This window comes from Phacochoerus africanus, chromosome 10, assembly GCF_016906955.1.
Source record: "Phacochoerus africanus isolate WHEZ1 chromosome 10, ROS_Pafr_v1, whole genome shotgun sequence".
Lineage (NCBI taxonomy): Eukaryota > Metazoa > Chordata > Mammalia > Artiodactyla > Suidae > Phacochoerus > Phacochoerus africanus.
Window position 1 is genome coordinate 65350330 of NC_062553.1, and position 19405 is coordinate 65369734.

The following is a 19405-nucleotide window of genomic DNA, read 5'->3' on the forward strand; positions in this document are numbered from 1 at the left end:
CCCTGGGGCTGTCCACTTTTACAGGAGTCAAGGCCCAAACCGAACTTTTTTTTTTTTATCTTTTTAGGGCTGCACTTGCGGCGTATGGAAATTCCCTGGCTAGGGATCGAATCAGAGCTGTAGCTGCTGGCCTACACCACAGCCAACAGCTCTTTAACCCACTGAGTGAGGCCAGGAATCGAACCTGCATCCTTATGGATGTTAGTTGGGTTCATTACCGCAAAGCTGCAATGGGAACTCCCAGAACATTTTTCTTATAATGAGGAGTTTGTTGAGATTTTAAGGAAGAAGAGCTTAGTATATTGACTGAGTGAAATATTCAAGAGATCTTCTATTTCCAAACAAAACGCCCAATCTTTATTATTTGAAACATTTTTACTTTTAATATTGCAAATATAATCATTTAACAAAGGAGTTCCTGTCGTGGCGCAGTGGTTAACGAATCCGACTAGGAACCATGAGGTTGCGGGTTCGGTCCCTGCCCTTGCTCAGTGGGTTAACGATCCGGCGTTGCCATGAGCTGTGGTGTAGGTTGCAGACGTGGCTCGGATCCCGCGTAGCTGTGGCTCTGGCGTAGGCCGGTGGCTACAGCTCCGATTAGACCCCTAGCCTGGGAACCTCCATATGCCGCGGGAGCGGCCCAAGAAATAGCAATAACAACAACAACAACGACAAAAAAAATCATTTTTTTTCTAAGACATCAAAATATTTTTTCATCATCAAGATATTTCCTTACATTTTCTAAAAATACATTTCCCACTCTCTCTGTAGCAGTCCCCTATGGCTTTTTGTCTCCTATTTCCCTAAAATTGTAAATGCCATCAAACAGGTATTTCTAGCTAGTCTCTTCTCTGAGCTACAGATACATATTTACAGTTGTTTACTTGGCTTTATTGCTTGTACATTTCAAATGTAACAGATTCAGAAAGAAACTTTCAATTTTCCACCCCCAAAACCTGCTCCTCCCAAATTTATTTCATTTGTTCAGGCCTCAAATTTGAATCAACCTTGATCTGTCCCTTTCCCTCAACCGCCAAATCTAGTTCCTCAGAAACTCCTGCTGTTTCTCCCTACAAGTATTTTCTGAATCCCACTATTTGTCTGCATCTTCAATGCCAGCTGAAGATGGGGGAGTTGAAGTCAGTCTCATCCCTGGATGACTGCATTGGTCTCTCACTCTTCCTTCTCTTATCCTCTTGTTGCTCTTTCCAGTAGCCAGTGTCATTGAACCAGGTTCATGTGCCTCTTGCCCAGCAAGCCAAATGCTGGGACCAGGGAGGGTGCAGCAGAGAAAGTTCCTCTGCCTGACCCACAGTGAAGCCAGACAAACGTACATGTTGGAGTTTGGGCCAGAGAAAGGTTGACTTCAGGGCCAAGCAGGGAGTGTGGGAGGCTCATGCTCAAACACCTGAGTTCCCCATAACCTCCAAGGAAGAATTTTTAAAGGCATGTTTTGGGGAGAGAGCTGCAGGAAGCATGACTTTCTTCCAGCCGGTTGGTAGTGAAGTAACAGGGTGGTGGTCCAGGCATCTCAGTCATCAGTCTTCTGCTTCTGACCAGCCTGGGGTTCAGGGTTTGTGCTCAGCCTAACCCTACCTAACCCTACCTCATCCCCCCGGGTGGGGCTTAGTTCCTGAGAAGAACTCAGAGTATCCTGTGAGGAGGAGCTCGTACTCTGCTTTGTCACTGCACTGTATTTTTTTTTTTTTAATTAAAAAAAATTATTTTTATTTTTATTATTTTACGGCCACACCTGTGGCATATGAAGGTTCCCAGGCTAGGGGTCTAATCAGAGATACAGCCGCTGGCCTATGCCACAGCCACAGCAACGCAGGATCCGAGCTGTGTCTGGGACCTATACCACAGCTCACAGCAGCACCAGATCCTTAATCCACTGAGCAAGGCCAGGGATCGAACCCGAAACCTCATAGTTCCTAGTCAGATTCATTTCCGCTGTGCCATGACGGGATCTCCCTGCACTGTTTCTTTATTGCTCTCCATTTGTTTCTGCATTCCCTCATCAGTGGCTGTGTGAATCTGCTCTTTGGAACGTTGGCAGACCTGTGATCAAGAAGCAGAGGGACTTGGAAAGGCTTTTGTGCTTAGGAGGGCCCCATAGAGTCCTGCTCAGTTTCAATTCCTCCTTTCCTCCAGTACTCCTCAGTCTGGAGGGGGAGCTGGTGTGGGGCAAGAAAGGGAATGTAGTTTTGGATAGAGGAATTCAGCTTTAGGGGGACCCTGTTTTCCTATTCACGAGACAGCCAGGTGAAGGGATGGGAGAACAAAATTGCAAATCCGTCTCTCCAAAGGGATGGGTTCAGGTCATTTATGGCATAAAGAAGCAGGGAGGTCTGAGGTGTGGAGAGTTTGGGAACAGGTGAATTGGAAATAAGAGAAAGGTGAGGAATCGTAGTTCTGTGCAGATATAACTGAGCTACAGGCTTCTTCGTGGGGCTCATGGTCGGAAAACTGTGGGGTTGGTATGTTCTGAGGTTGCAGCACCTGGCCCTCTGATTTAAAAGGTCACCAAGTGGGCAGTCAGGCATACCAGTCTGAGGGTTGGTGGTCCTAACCACTCTTAACTGGCTTGTGCTTAAACTGGACACCGCTGGCTCTAAATTCCTAAAAAAACAACTTGGGCAAACACCTTATTGTTCAGCTAATGTGCCACTTGGAGGACATGTGTGTTTTTTTTGGCAGCAATTAAAGGGAACTTGATCAGTGAAGGCAGGTTACAGGTTTAATGGATCTAACTGTGATTACCTTGGTTTCACCAGTTTAATCTTTAGAAAATAGAAAATTGGTCATATAATTTCCCTCCAGAACTTGACCTTCACATTTACAATTAAATCTAAACTTCTTTATGTGGCTCACATGCCTATTTCTCTACCTCAGCTAACACCAGTCTCTCTTACTAGTTTTACTCTAGCCAAACTTATGACCTCTCAGTGCTCCTCTAACCCACAAACTTGTGGTCACTTCAGGGCTTTTACACTTGCTTTTTCCTGTGCCTGTCTTACTCTTTCCTGGAAATTGACTCAGCTCGCCTGTAATAGAGCCTGGCACATACCAAGTGTGCAAAAGTGATTGATAAATAGATTTGTGGACAAATGAATGACTGGTTAGATGAATAAATTTTGCAGGGAAAACAACCCTATATTAGTACAGTATCAACAGGTTTTTATTACGTTAGTAATTTCAGTCTAATTTGTGTGACTGGAGGTAAGAAAATGCCATTTTAGTTAATTTTTTGCAGTAGTATCTCAATTTAATTCTGTTTCTTTTTTCTTCAAGATAGATTTTACTTAATTTGAATTCTAATCAGTTTGATTTCTTTAGTCTAGATGATTTGTTTCATGATTGTGCATCAGATTAAACAAACAAATGTCCCAATACTCTGATGCATTTTTCTCAGATCTTATGCCTCCTCAAGACATTCAGTTATCATGGGTAGAATCTTAGACTGGAAAGCACCAAGGAATAATCTGTTAAACTCGACCCTTGCAGAAATATTGTAAAACATTTATTCAGGTGATCATTTGACTTCTGCTTAAATGTCTCCCATACTCATAAAACTTTTGTTTCAAAAGATAACTAATTCTTACAGAAATGACTTGCTAGAAATATGAGATTCAAAGGAAATGATCTCTTCCCCACAGAGATTAATAAAGTGGATTAGAAGTGGAGTACACTGGATTTTGAGATTTGGATTATGTAGACATGAAAAAAAATTATATTTTGAATCTGAAGATTAATGTTTAGCAAATTGGAAAATGGGAATTAATTGTGTACATTAGAGCCTGTGACATATTTAGATAAATAACATGAGAAATTCTGACCTCCTTTCTCTCTAACCATGGAGTAGTTAGTATGGTTCATGGCAAATTAATGCTCTGGAAGACACACTTTGGATATTATTATAAAATATTTTCTCTGAGTTTTCTAGAACTCTCCCCTTCTTTTATTATCCCCTAATAAATGTTCTACTATCATTGCATCCATGATGTTATATTTCTGTTATAAAATGTATTGAGTGTCTTATGCATACTTTTTTTTTCTTTTTAGGGCCACACCTGCAGCATATGGAGGTTCCCAGGCTAGGGGTAGAATTGGAGCTATAGCCGCCAGCCACACCCACAGCCACAGCAACACAGGATCCGAGCTGCGTCTGCAACCTACACCACAGCTCACAGTGATGCCAGATCCTTAACCCACTAAGAGAGGCCAGGGATCGAACCCGCAACCTTGTGGTTCCTAGTCGGATTCGTTTCCGCTGCGCCACAACAGGAAGTCCTTGAGTGTCTTAATGGCAGGAACTATGTCTTATTTATCTTAGTTTCAATAGTGTATGGTAGAAAGTAGTATAGGATAGTAGAGAGCCTGGAACATATAAGGCTCAATAAATTTTTAAAATGAATGATCTATACTCTATAATTAAGACCTCCAAGTAGTGTGATATTCACTTGTTCCTTTAAACTTTCTGGAATAATTCTCTTGTTATTAGTTTTGTTCACTCTTTTAAACTTGAGAGAATTCGGTTTGAACATTAAAATATTCACCTTGTTTGCCATTTAAAAGAAAAATTGGTTAGTCTGTGTATTTTCTGTAGGCTGAAGAGAATTCTCTCTGGCATTAATAACTCTTCTGGGCACTGAATTAGGGTGCTAGGATGTTTCTACCAGAGTTTACAGAATGATTTTTTTAATAACTGAAAAGATTTTTGAGTCACTACTCCTTCCATAAATATTCAAAATTGCTTCATGGAGCTAATTAGCTATCAGGAAAATAAAACTCATTAGTACATTTAAAAAAACTCTTAAAATAAGTGTTATTCAGGTGTTCAAATATCTCTTCATAGAAATATGAAAATTTGATATTTTATTTTCAATAAATAATTGAATTTGCTCTGTTTTCTGCTAAATAACTACTTTCCTTTATATAGCTTTCAGTGTATAGTAATAAACAAGTATGTTTATGATTATGTGAAGACACATGCACACACACATACTCATGCACAAACACACTCCTCCGAGGCTTACTCTAAATTACCAGTTTAGTATTGTCCTCACAGGGTGCAGCCAGGGAGTGTCATGCTGGACGCTTGCCTTAGTTACAGAGCTTGATTATAAGGCAGAAAGTGCCAAAGCTAGAGTCTAGTTGGCAGTTCCCTTGGTAAAGAACCAATTTAGTAAATTGTATTGGGTTGTCCTTCAGAAATCAGAACTTCCATAACTCCTTAGGCAGAGAAATGATTTTACAAGAGTTTATTTGAAATAAGGTATACCAAGTATTTGTTTGTACATTTCACTGAAAGTCAGTTAAATTTTCAACTTCTTTAAAGTAAATGATTTCAATGTAGGAAGTGACAGTTTTACAGGAAGAAATATAAGATGTTTTCATCACAGTGCATGTGGTTGTTCTGACACCCAGGTGTCATGAGTTGGCTATTAGAAAGAGGAAGCCCTGACACATAGGTGATTGTGCATAACCAAGCATAACCAAGCTGTAGCTATGCTAGAATCCCATAAAAACTCAGTAGCATTTTTAATTTGGATTATATAAATTGCCGTGCCATTAAATGTTAATAAATTTTATTTATGTTCTTTGGGTGTGTGTGTGTGTGTGTGTATAAGGGAAGGGGGGGTGGAAGGGGGAGAGAGAAGTTTCTTCACTAGGTTAATTTTGTTGAAATTAAGCTATTTAACCTTTAATTTTTAAAGCAACTCTTCCAATTTTTCCCAGCATAACTTTCAATTCATTACTTGAATTTAGCTACTGAGGATCTCTAATCTCTCAAAAATAACTGCCACTAGTGATTGTTCTTAATTTACCCTTAGTTGTTAAAAAGCACTCTGTATGTTTATGGTTTTAAGTTACCTGAGAAGGTCGTGTAGGTGTATTTACTCAGTGTCTCTATGGAGGAAGAGATTTCACATAGATGAAGGATATTTTCAATAAAAGTCATAATGAAAATTATAATTCTTTGGTCTCTGGTGAAGAGTGAATAGCTTTGATGATAAATGCCTGAAACTGATCAGTTAGTTCCTGTGGAGGCATGTTCTTAGAAGATATTTAAGATGGCCGTAGGACTGCAAAGGGCGTCATATGTGTTCTTTAGGACCTAAACCACCTATAAAATATTAAGTAACCAGAAATTTCAAAAAATGGTATTTTTCTTGACTCATATTTTTCTGTCTTGAACGTTATCTACAACTTCTTCCTTTGCAAGTTTCTATGCTTTGCCCACCTATCAGCTTCAATGAGACTTCCTCTGACCCTGCAGACTTATCCACGTTCCTCTAGTTTCCACTCTCAGGGTACCTGGTTTTCTCACTACTAGCACTTAAATTATAACACTTGTAGTCATATCGTTATCTCTGGAACTAATGTTTCCCCTGGCATATATCCACAGTACCATGCAACATTCATCTAAATCTTCTTGAGAGAATATAAAATCCATAGTAATAAAGATTAAATAGTGTTTGTGAAACATGTATTCTTTTGTGGCTGGAAAGTAAAAGTTTGGAATTGTAGACGAGCATGTGTGTGCACCGGCTTGCTAGAGAGGTGTATTTATTGTGCTAGATCCCAGTTTGTTGGGCTATCCAGTCCCGGTAGGCTGTCACTCGAGTGTACACTCCTGGCTTATCTGGCAGACCACACTGATACCCCCCAGCTTACTATCCCCACAAGGAACCAAAGCCGCCGTGAGTCCTCCTGCTGTAGTGGGCCACCAGAGTCACCCTGAAGGAAACAGAATGATAGGTTATGTAAGTGGGAAGACAACCCGGAAGTGTTGAGCTTATTTCTATGGTAATGAAGTCACATCCATTATGACAATACAGTTGGTCTGATGCTTCCTATTGCTATACTGTACCAAGCCACATGAAAATTCACCAGAATCTTTGCTCCAAGTACACACGTTGTTCCTTCAGCTAGTGTGAGAAGATAAGCACATCTCCCAGACTTCAGCATTCGGCTGCTCATCCTCGGCTTACCTCCTATGGGGGCCAGCCCTGACCCGCACCTTTCCTTCCCACTGTTACCCCTTCCAGCTTTGGGCTAGATTTGTTTTTCGCTGTCTGTGCTCCCACATCCTGTGTGCTTATCTTTTTCACTGCTGCCTCATCGTTTATACAAGCATGTTTATGTGCCTGTTTGAACTTACTTGAACTGGATCACCTCCCCTCCTTACCACAGCTGTACAGCTCTGCAATCTTCATTGCATTTATGATACTTACTCATTGTCTGTTTTTCAGTCTGTACTATAAGGTCCATCAGGGAAGGGGTATACCTGTTCTAGACACTTCTGTATCCCAGGCAGGAGCCCAAAGGAGATGCTAAGAAAGTATTTGTTGAATGAATAAGTTTTTAGAAATCTCACTTATCTTCCTATTCATAGCACAATGCATGGTGTTGGATGCATAGTGTATCAACAGATATTCTTATGGTGAATAACAGAAAAGAAATTTATATGGTAATGAGTAAAGCACTCCTTATGAAACACTTACTAGCCAGTTATAATAATAAAATGATCAAGCACATATTTGTGCATGTAATAATCAAGTTGGGGAGAAAAATTAGGATATCTTACATGCTGCATGATGGGTTAAGTCGGTGGGTTCTGGAGTTAAGATAGCCTGTGGTTGAATCCTCTACTTACTAGCTGTATGACTTTCAGTAAGCCACTTAATAGTTCTCTGACCTCAGCTTCCTTATCTGTAAATCATATTTTTATGTGTTTGAATGAGTTTAACACACTCAGCACTCTGAGTACAGCCTGCTAAACTGTCAGAGCTAATAAAAGTCAGCTATTATTACCGGGTGTGCTTTGAGAATAGTTAGCTATTCATTTGTCTGCTCTTAGTCGCTAGTCCTTCCATTCTTAATTACTGGTTTAGATGGGGAGAAGGGTTAGCATGTGAATCACTGCCTTGTATGGCAAGTGCTGCATGGAGCTGATTGGCACTTGCCTCCTTTACATCATGCATATATGCTCCACTTACCCAGTTCTCAGCACTTTCCCATTATTGTGTTTTCCTGCTATTTATTGTATATTAAGACAGTTTCCTGTATAATATCTTACCAAGAGCAGGCAAGCAAATATTAAACTAAGAGAGACATAGTTTTTTCCTGTGTCTGGCTAGTTTCACTGCCTGATTGCACAGATATTGATATCTTCTAGACCATAGCCTCGCTGAGTTCAGGTGATGCATTGTTGTGTAAGCATAGAATGTGGTGCATAGAAAGTAAGTAGTGGAATTAAAAAAAAAATGAATGAATGAACAAAAGCAAATAGGATCTGATAAGCTCTAATGTAAAGTACTATGTATTTTTTGAGGCCAAACTCTGTCTTATAGAAAATCAGTGAGGGCCTGAGTGTAACATACAGAAAAAAGTTTCATGATGAATTATGGTTTGAACTGAGTTTGGAGGAAGAGCAGACTTTGTATATGCAGAACGTAAGGGGCCTCATGAGTAAACCATGAATAAACTCCCTTCTATATCTCATGTACATCCTTAAGTCAGTTCTAGTTAATACTCTTCTGTGATCTGAAATTATCAGTGTAGATATGTGTTGCCTATTTGGTGAATTCTCTGTAAAACTACTCTGAAAGTTGAGGATTTAACCTTACAGGACTAGCTATACAAGAGAAACAGGAAGGGCAGCAAGAAGTGTTCCTACCACAAAGATATCTTCACTCAAAGGGAACTCAATCCAGTGGATAATTAACAGTCTCTTAAAAATTGATAAACAATTCCCCTCCACCCCCACACAACTTTCAGTTGATAAAAATGTCTCATTTGGGGGAAAGAGTTCCTGGATTGGTGTCTTTGCCAAAACTATGTAAGAACTACTTCTTAGCCACTTTTTTAAGAATATGAATGCTCAAGATAAAAGTCAGCAATGTTTGAGGAAAGAATAAACCTCATTTTTCTGCTTACAGTTTACTCAGCAAAGTAGTAGCAGATTCCTCAAAAAAAACCGTTGATTTTTCTTAATGCCAAAAATGTAATTTTGAATACTAAGTAGCTATTGCTGTTACTGTATGGGGTTGGGTTTCGTATATAGAAATAAAATCCATTAAAAGATATAAACACATCAGTTTTTTAGATAATTTAATTAAAAATTTAGGATTAAAATCTTACTCTAAGTATAAGACCTTCATGTTTAAGGTTAGCATTTTTATATTTGGTTGGATATATTAGAAAGTAGATTTAAATAGTTTTCCTTCAGATGCTGATATTCAGATGTTATTTATATTTATAAAATATATATTATCTATGACTCTTGGATGAGTGATTTAAGTCTTCAGAGTAGAAGGTTGAGATGAAAGTTATTGATGTCGGCGATCATGGTCCAGGTTGACAACAACAGTAAAAACAGTTGAGATAGCTGAGATTTCTTTTTTGCTTAGTATGTGCCTGACATATTTGATTTCCATCTAATCTTTAGTAGTACCTAAAAATGTAGATACTGTTATTCTATCAATTTTGTAGACAAAAGAATTGGTTATTGAGGTTAAGAAATTCCAACTTGGGTCTGTCTGGTTCTTGAACTTGATAGTTAACCACTGTGTAGTTTGGCTTCTCAGAATCTGTGTTTCATGATAGATCAACTTCGGAAAAGAATATTATCTCTAAAATCTAGATGATAAAGTTTTAGAGGCTCAAGGCTGCATATTATAACACTATTTCCTCCGTGCCTGTCTCATTATTGCATGCTAGTAAGTTCTTATAACTTGGATGATGAACTTACCTGGCATGCATCTGCTCCCCCTTCAGGTAGCCCAGCACATAGCATTCCAGGCAGGACATCCCCATTGTAACCAGCTGGCGAATTACATACATTGTTACTTATTATATTGACCCGTGCTTGCTCTAGATCTGGAACTGTGTTGCCTGTTAGGAAAAAAAGAAAAAAGAAAATAGACTTCAGGAAGTATAAATTAATGACTTTATGGTGAATTTAGGAAGGAAAAATTATAATCCAAACATTATCTCTTACTCAGCAAAGCAAGCTATGGACCATGTACTAGTTTTTTCTCAGCAAAGATTCCCATAGTATAAATGGATAATTCCTTTACACAGATTGATGCCTGTCTTTTTTTTTCTTATAATTGACTATTACAATTGGAAATATCTATGGATTGACTTTTTTTTTTTCTTTTTTCTTTTGTCCTTCTTAGGGCTGCACCCGTGGCTTATGGAGGTTCCCAGGCTAGGGGTCTAATCAGAGCTGTAGCCACTGGCCTACACCAGAGCCACAGCAATGCCAGATCTGAGCCGCATCTGCAACCTACACCACAGCTCATGGGAATGCCGGATCCTTAACTCACTGAGCGAGTCCAGGGATTGAACCTGCAACCTCATGGTTCCTAGTTGGATTCGTTTCTGCTGCGCCACATCAGGAACTCCCATGGATTGACTTTGAATTAGAAAATTACATATTGAGTAGCATTTAATCTAATAACTAGAGAGAAACCAGTATGGGTTTCAAGGGTAAAGAATGAATTTGTTATAAAATAATGTTTTGATGTGCCTTCAAAATGGCATTGCCATTTAAATTTTATCTACTACACCAGATTACTTTGGGCCATGAAAAAGCAACATGGTATTTTCTAGGAAAATTAAGCCTTTGCTTTATTCCTTCGAGAGACAATTTATAACATCAGTAGAAGCCCATGGAAATTGTTAATGCTGTCCTTCCACTGCCTAGCTGATACTCTTTTTTGCCCCATGGCTATATTTGCTCTTTCACGTCACCTTCATTTTTATTATAATTTTATTTGCCTAATAAACAAGTGTGAGCAATACTTATATAAATACAGAATTCCTTGCTCTAAAGGCAAAATTTATTTTATCTCAGAATACCATAAATGGCTGTTAATATCTCAAAGAATGTTAAAACCCTTTGAGACTACCTATCCAAATCCTCTTTTAAATTTTTAAAATTTTCTTTGGAGGGAAGACATTTGAGTCCTATTGATCCTCTGGATTATTGAAGAACTCATGTTTCTTCATCGTTTCATTTTACATTTCCCTCTTGCTGTGTTTGAGAATTCCCTGTCATTTCTAGGGATATTGCTTTGCTTTGCTGAGGGAACTCTGGTGAGAACTTAGGATGACCAGACCATAGGACGGTTCTGTCCATAGAACCTGCCCTCTGGGTGTTCCTTAATTAAAAATAAAAATACATAGAGTTCCTGTCATGGCTCAGCAGAAACAAATCCGACCAAAAACCATGAGTTGCGGGTTTGATCCCTGGCCTCACTCAGTGGGTTAAGGATCTGGTGTTGCCGTGAGCTCCGGTGTAGGTCACAGACGCGTCTTGGATCTGGTGTTGCTGTGGCTGTGGTGTAGGCTGGCAGCTGTAGCTCCAATTGGACCCCTAGTCTGGGAACCTCCATGTGCCACGGGTGTGGCCTAAAAAGCAAAATAATAATAGTAATAATAACAAGTACCAGGAGATATTGCTGGTTTTTGTTTTATTTTTCCTGATACTTACCGCTATAGCTTTGTGATCCCCATCCTGTTACATAAGCCGTGGAACCAGGTGGAATAGTTTGGGTGGCCTCTGGGAGACACACTGAATGGATATTTTTGGTAAAGGTGACTTCTCTGTTGAGTTGTACAAGCGCAATATCATTTTCATGAGTTTCAGGGTTATAATTGTTATGGATTAAAATATTCCTTACTCCTATTCTGTCTTTAGGAAATATAGTGGAAATACCAAAGGTGACAGTCCACTGGCGAGGATCAGAGTAGCTGAAAAATATGAAAACATACTATTTGAATAGAGAACTTATGGGAATTTCAAGTTTTTGGAGTTTGTGTTTGTCACCCCCCCTCCCAATCTAGGAACTATTTGGTCAAGATTTCTTTGTGATTTTCTGTAACTCTTCCATATGCCCAAAGAAACATAGAAATATTTTAGAAAACATATCTTGGGGTGATGAACATCCTGATTTTTTTGCTATTCCCATGAGGGTATCCTGATATTTTGATGAAAACTGGTATGACGCAAACCTTTTCTTTGACTTTTCCCTTTTCTGTATCTGTCCATCCAAGCAAAAAAAGGCTGAAATAATGATCACTTTAGTTTTAACTCATTCCTTCCAGCTCTTATTTTTTTTTCTTTTCTTTAGCCAGAAGCTCTATTTAAATAGTAGTGATGATAAGGGGCTCCATGTCTAAATAGTGGAAGAATGATTTTTTTCCTATACTAAGTGTGATGCTTGTTGAAGAAGTTGGTGTGTGTGTATGAATACACACACAGAGAGTGTGAGCACACTCTGGGACAATATATAGGACACACACACACACACACACATATATATATATTTATTTATTTATATTTATATAAAGTAAAGCATTACCTTTGTAACCTAGAATTGGGACTTTTTAGCTAAACTCCCAGAACAGAAACCAGGCAGTTTAGAATGGATCAATTTCATGAAATCAAAATTAACTGTGCCATATATAGAGAACAAACTAGAGGTTACTAGTGTGACTAGGGAAGAGGGGAGGGGCATGAGGGGGTAGGGGATTAAAGGTACAAAATATTATGTATAAAATACTTAAGCTACAAGGATATATTGTACAACACAGGGAATATAGTCAATATTTTATAACAACTATAAGTGGAAATATATATAACTATTTTATAACTATAACAACCTTTAAAAATTGTGAATTGCTGTAATGTACACCTGTAACTTTTATAATATTGTACATAAACTATATTTCAATTAAAAATATTTTAACATTAAAAATCAAAATACATAAAAAGTTAAGTGTACCGTAGACATATTTGCCAGATGAATGAGAAACCATGAGAAAAGAGTTGCAGTGTTTAATATCTAAAATTTTTGTAGAATATACAAAAGTCTGTAAATTAGCAATAAATGGAGAGAAAACCATTTTAAAATGGGCAAAAAGTATTAATAGGCCTTTCATGAAAGAAGCCCAGACAGCCAGGAGATGTGTGAAAAGATATTCAAATTCGCTAGTAAGTGGTGAAATGGAAATTATAACAATAATGAGCATTAACGTGTATTCATAAGAATGACAAAAATTTAAAAAAGTAATGGAAAGCATTGTAGTATATTTAGCACACTGTAAATGTACTTCTGGGTACATATGTCAAGGAATCCTCCAAGGTTTATAGAGAGGTACGTAGGAAGGGGAGGGAGAGAGTGTGTGTGCGCTCCTCTTTGTGGCTGTGGACGTTAGAGCGGCTTGGCTGGAAGAAGGAATATGGTGGATGTGGTGGGGACCGTGTTAAAATTCCCAGGGAGTTAAGGAACACTGTGAGACTTAAACACAATGATGCTCATATAAATTAAAGGTATACTATACACACACACATACTGTAGGTTTTGCAGGTAATTGCATATTTAAAGACATATCACATATTTGTGTGAGGCCTGTGAGGGCAGGGAAGGCAGTGGAATCCAGACATACCAGAAGCATAAAAAATAAAATGAGAGACAGGTCTGGTACAGACTGATGAAAATAAAGATCTGTGAGTAGAAGGTTGATTAATTCAACATGCTCCTAAAGTTGGATAAAAATAAAATGTAACCAAATAATTTGAGAGTTGTGTGAACTTTAGGTAGTGCAGTTGATACAGAAAATAAAAATCGTGTATCCAGGAGATAGTTTTATTAGGTACAGTAGCTTGCAAAAGAGTGAATGCTAATTAAAAATTCTAAAGAAAAATATTTGACAACAAGCAAATACATGAAATTTTTACATTAAACTTCTTTTGCTTTCGTATCTTTAAGATACTCTTTTATTCCTTCCCTCCCTTTTTCTCTTTTCTTTCAGCAAATGAATAGAGCATGGTTTTGGAACCAGCTGAGTCTAGATTTGAATCTTGGCTATTTGCATATTGGTTGGTGGCGTTCTTTAGGGCAAGTTTCTTATAAAATGTGATTGATTGATATCCTGTCACATGGATGTAAGTATTAATTGAGACAAGTAAGGTATGCCAACCCCTGTGCCTGGTGTAAGGTGAGCACTCAGTGAAGATTATGATTAATTTCATCAACTATGGTTCCACGAGCCATTGCCATGTATCTACTTTGTTTAAGGAATAGTGTGAGTGTCTGGGAATAAAAAAACGTAAATATGGTTTCTGCCCTTGAGTAGCTCCACGATAACAGAGGGGACTGACAGAGGGCTGTGAGTCACAGGCATGACTGTTAAGGATGAATTTCTGTGGGAATAACGTGGAGGAGGGAAGAGAACATCAGGAAGACTTCCTAGAGGAGGCGACAGTTCAGGAATGCGCTCTGAGGTCCTCATCACATCTGTGTACCTTGACGTAAGGCTGTCATGGCCAGGCCTCATCAATGCATTCTCAGGGCCAATCAGGTCCATAGGGAGGGTGCCAGCATGAGGTCATGTAGTTTGCCAGCTCTCATGGATCAAGCATGGAATGAATAGAAGGATGTGGGGAGGCAAAATTTAAAGATATTCCACGCCTTTAAAATCATGGATTCCTTTGGTTATCATTGGGAGTATTTGTAGTTGTGGCTTTCATTATAGCTTTGGGTTGCTGGACCTAAAGAAGCTTAGAAATCAGTACTGTTTCTGTTACATCCTTGATTATGCTAAGGGCCTGCTAAATCCAAGTATTTGAATTTGTGGTTTCCACATTAAGGAGTAATTGTAATAAATTAGTGCCATTCTTCTTCTTTGGCCTTCAGATGGCAATGAGTATTGAAATATTCTTGTGAATTTCACTTCTTGTATTGTCTGGGGCACAGTAGTAAATACGTCCATCAAAATTAGAATTCGATGACTCTGATATCAGAAATTTCACATTTATTGACTGTGTAAAAAATATGGATATAAGATAGCCGTAAGAAAAATTCAGAATAATTTGAGATTTCCTAAAACTTTTGTTCAGAAACTGTGCACTAATCTTTACACCCTCTTAATTTAACAAACACTTTTGTACAGTACAGTATTATGAAGCAGCACCTTCAAGTCTGCAAAGGACTTAGAAATAGTGAAGGTTTACAGAATTCCGGTAGAAGATTTGATAGGAATATTAACATATTAGGGAGAAGAGCAGATGGAATAAATGCTGTTAAGTAGAAAAATGTAGGCTGAGTCCAAGAGATGAGAATAATGCAGTTTGGGCAGAGCTCAAGGTTCACGCTTTGAGAAGAAAGCCTTGATTGATCTGATGGAGGGCTTGAGCATATAGTAAGAAAGTTGGGTTTTAGTCAGTGGTTATTGAAAGAAGGGACTAGATAAGGTCAAGGTCAGAGACACGAGTTCAGATCACCATCACTTTGAGTTTCGTTCCCAACAACTGTTGGGTATAGGATGCCTCAGGTGTTGGGGAGGTTTGACCTTAGACAGTTTTAGTCACACTGAAGTCTAAAGTACTTCTGTTGTGAGCAGTGGGACCTTTTCTTTATACAGATAGGATAAATTGATGCATCCTACTCTACATTGTCAGTTTATTTCTCTAGTGTTAGCGATGGCTTTTGGTAAATCAATGAAGAATTCTCTGTAAGTTGTTTAAATTCATTTTTATGCTACTCACTGTAATTGATCATAAGTTTTGTGCATGTTCACCTCTTACATTGGATCGTGGGTTCCCTTAAAGTAGTGGAGATGTTTGTTTAATTGGCTTCTTTGTTAGATAACAATGCCCATAGTAGATGCTCATTTTCTTGAAAGAATAAATTAATGGCATAGGGCCATCTGAGATCAGCCACCAGCTTGCTGATCAGTTTATATGACATAATGAGCAAATTTCCTGCAACAATACATTTTGCTTACATTTAACATGTTCACATTAGTGTATATAAATACACTAATTTATTGGTGTATTTATACACCAGTAACACTGCCAGTAACACTAAGACATAGATAAGAGTATGTCCCTGATTTGTCACTAATTTGAAGAAAAATAAGGGCTTATAGAGGGTCGGTAATTTTCTTGACCTTTTGTAGCTAGGATTTAAATCAAATCATTCTGACATGTAACTCTTTGTTCTTTATCATGACGACATGTTGTTACTTAAAACAGAGAAATAAGAGTAAAAATTAGCCAGCTGAAGGAGAAAAAAATATTTCTGCTATCATGAATAGGAAGAAAAGATTCGTTAATTTTTTGCATTAAATTCTTCTAAATCATGCAAACATGTTGAGTTCTGGGCACATGAGTGGAATCCTTAGGTGTGTGTCTCTCCTAGTTCCCAGATGGGCAGGTCCCTGTGGTCCTACCTTCTGAAGCAGTGAGCTGCAGTCAGGATCCATCTGTTACTGATCAAGACGCCTCCACAGTGATGAAGATTATTCCGCTGCAGACTGACTTGCCAGGGCCAGTCTCCTTCCTTAGCCTTAGTGCCGCCTATGATTCTCTCCTCAGACAATGTTATTAGGTCTGGACGGGCCCCACATCCTAATGGGAAAAAGGAGTTAATGTGCTGAGATGATTATTATTCTTATGTTTGGGAGATGCTGTAAGTTTATTCATTATTTATGACTTTTATGTCATTTATGTAATTTGTGTATTCTTTCCTAGGATATGTTAGGCTTTCCAAAGTCATGATCGCTATGTTATTATATTTTTAGAGTACTTAAGTGACTGTTGTCTATAGACTGTGTTTTAGAGAACATTTCTGAATTCGATTGGCATGGAGGCTTCAAATTCTGGAGCAGCTTCAGAGTTCTCTGGAACTCCTTCTGAGTGGGTTTAAGATAGGTCAGTGCTGGGGGTACCAGATCAGGCCACAGCTTCTTGGGAAATTTCCATCTTCTCAATAGCCTTGCTACTCAAAGTGTGATCTGTGGACCCAGAGCACAGACTTTCCCTGGGAGTTTGTTAGAAATGTTATCTCTCTGTGTCTGTTAGTAGATGAATGGATCAGCAAAGTGGGGTATATGTGTACACACATATATACACACACACAAATATTACCTGGCCTCAAAAAGAAGAAATTCTGTCACTTGCAATAACATAGATGAAACTGTAGGGTATTATGCTAAGGGAATTAGCCAGAAAAGACAAATACTACATGGTAGCACTTATATGTGGAATTAAAAAAAGAAGTTGAACTCCTAGAAACAGTAGAAAGCAGTAGGGGTGGGGGTAAGGAGAGTTTGGTAAAAGGCTGTGAACTTGTAGCTATAAGATGAGTAAGGTCTAAGACTTTAATGTATAACATGATGACTGTAGCTGATAACACCACCATATTGTATAATTGGAATTTGCTGGGAGAGTAGAACCTAACTGATCGCAACAAAAAAAAAAAGGAGGGAGATGATAAATATGTGTGGTGACAGATGTGTTAATTAGTTAGATGAGGGGGATTTTTTCTTAGTGTACACATGTATCAAAACATGCCATTGTACATTCTAAGTATCTTACAATTTTGTCAGTTATTTCACAATAAAGATGAACAACAACAGGAGTTCCCGTCGTGGTGCAGTGGTTAACGAATCCGACTAGGAACCATGAGGTTGCGGGTTCAGTCCCTGGCCTTGCTCAGTGGGTTAAGGATCCGGCGTTGCCGTGAGCTGTGGTGTAGGTTGCAGACGCGGTTCGGATCCTGCGTTGCTGTGGCTCTGGCGTAGGCCGGTGGCTACAGCTCCGATTCGACCCCTAGCCTGGGAACCTCCATATGCCGCAGGAGTGGCCCAAGAAATAGCAAAAAGACCAAAAAAAAAAAAAAAAAGATGAACAACAACAAAAGAAATGTTGATTCTCAGACCCACATCAGGAAACAAATAAAAAGCTGTGTTTTTTCTCCAACTTTATTAGGGAATAATTGGCAAATAAAATTGAATAGATTTAATGTATACAGTGTGATGATTTGATATATATGTTGTAGAATGATTACCAACATCAGGATAATTAACACATTTATCACTTCACATAGGTAACATTTTTTTGTGTGGTGTGTAATGAGAAGGCTTATGATTTACTCTCAGCAACTTCCGAGTATACAATACATACTACTCACTATAGTCACCAAGCTGTAATTCCATTCTCCAAACTTCTTTTAACAGGTGATTCACGTACACAGGGAAGTTGGAGGGAAACTGCTCTTGTAAGAAGACTCTAAGTGGAAATGCAGTTCATATGTTCATGTGTCTAGAAGAGGTTTACTTACCCATCTTAAGAGAGCCCATGGTACTCCAATGACAAAGGTTAAATAGGCTGGAGGGGCTGATTATGCAGCTCCTCTCAGCTCCCATTCCCATGGTTTGTTTTCTCTTGTTTAGTCTATTACTAACAAAGTAGAGGTAAATCACCACCAATTTCTATTGCTGGATTAACTCCAAAGTGGTGACATTGCTTCAGTAGGACAACCGTGCAAAGGCATTTTTTTCTAACAGCTCTCCCAGGTAGAGGAGGATCAGACTTCCGTTAAGAATATACATGGAACATAGGTTCCTTTGCTGCAGCCTCCAACCACACTCTCTACTAAATTGCTTAAGCACATTTTAATGAAAAAGAAGCATGACCTAAATGTATAACAAAGGTGAAAAGCATCCATTAACTTAGAATATCACTGAAGTATCTGAGATTGGCCAGCCATTATGATACATTGAAGTAATTTATAACCATGTTTAATCAGCTTCATTACATTTCTGCTGCCTAGCCTGGGAGTATACATAATGACATTGCAAAGTAGTGACTTTTCCTTTATGTTACAGATGTAGAACTGATAATGCTTTCTTGTAATTTTTAAAATATACTTTATGTTTAATGTAAACCCACAACAAAGAAACTATTCTGGTGGTTAGGAGAAGCCAATATAAATGGTTCAACCCAACATGATTTACAAGTCTACTAAAATGCCCCCAGGGAACCAGGGCAGGTGAAGTTTTCCAAGGCTACCAAGAAGACTCTAATGAAATCAAACTGAGAAAGAGTGGCTAGAATGGCACTGCCACTTCTCCCTTCTTCTAAAAGGAGGGGAACACCCAAGCATCAGTTCATAGGCCAAAGGTATCAGCAATGTCTTATCTCAACAACAACCCACATGAGTGAGCTGATAATAAGGATACCATCTCAATAGATACTGCCTTGGCAAAGAGTACAGATCACTTGAAAATTTATTCTTTTTGTTTTGGTAAACCTCATTTACAAAATAATTTAAAAACTTACCTTGAGTGAAAATATTAACTGTATCCTGGTCAGTTATTGCTGTGTTAAAAAAAAAAAACAGAACAATATAAAAAGACTGTATATCATTTCACCTTAATTTCTTTTTCCTTTTTTTTTGAGGGCTGTGCCTGTGGCATATGGAAGTTCTGAGGCTAGGGATTGAATCAGGGCTGCAGCTGATGGCCTATGCCACAGCCATGGCCATGCTGGATTTGAGCCACATCTGCGACTTACTTTGCAGCTTGTGGCAATGCCAGA

The 19405-nt window shown here is 38.5% G+C and overlaps 1 protein-coding gene across 1 annotated transcript in view; it reads right to left on the reverse strand.

The window, feature by feature from the left end:
• Positions 1–5249: 5249 nt before the first annotated feature.
• The window catches only part of TMPRSS11D (transmembrane serine protease 11D), a 53299-nt gene continuing 39143 nt past the window's right edge, over positions 5250–19405 (reverse strand). The window contains 6 exon segments of the mRNA XM_047799427.1: positions 5250–6671; positions 6673–6744; positions 9761–9903; positions 11510–11769; positions 16255–16432; positions 19148–19186. Coding sequence (XP_047655383.1) covers positions 6582–6671; positions 6673–6744; positions 9761–9903; positions 11510–11769; positions 16255–16432; positions 19148–19186 — 782 coding nt within the window. The 3' untranslated portion in view covers positions 5250–6581.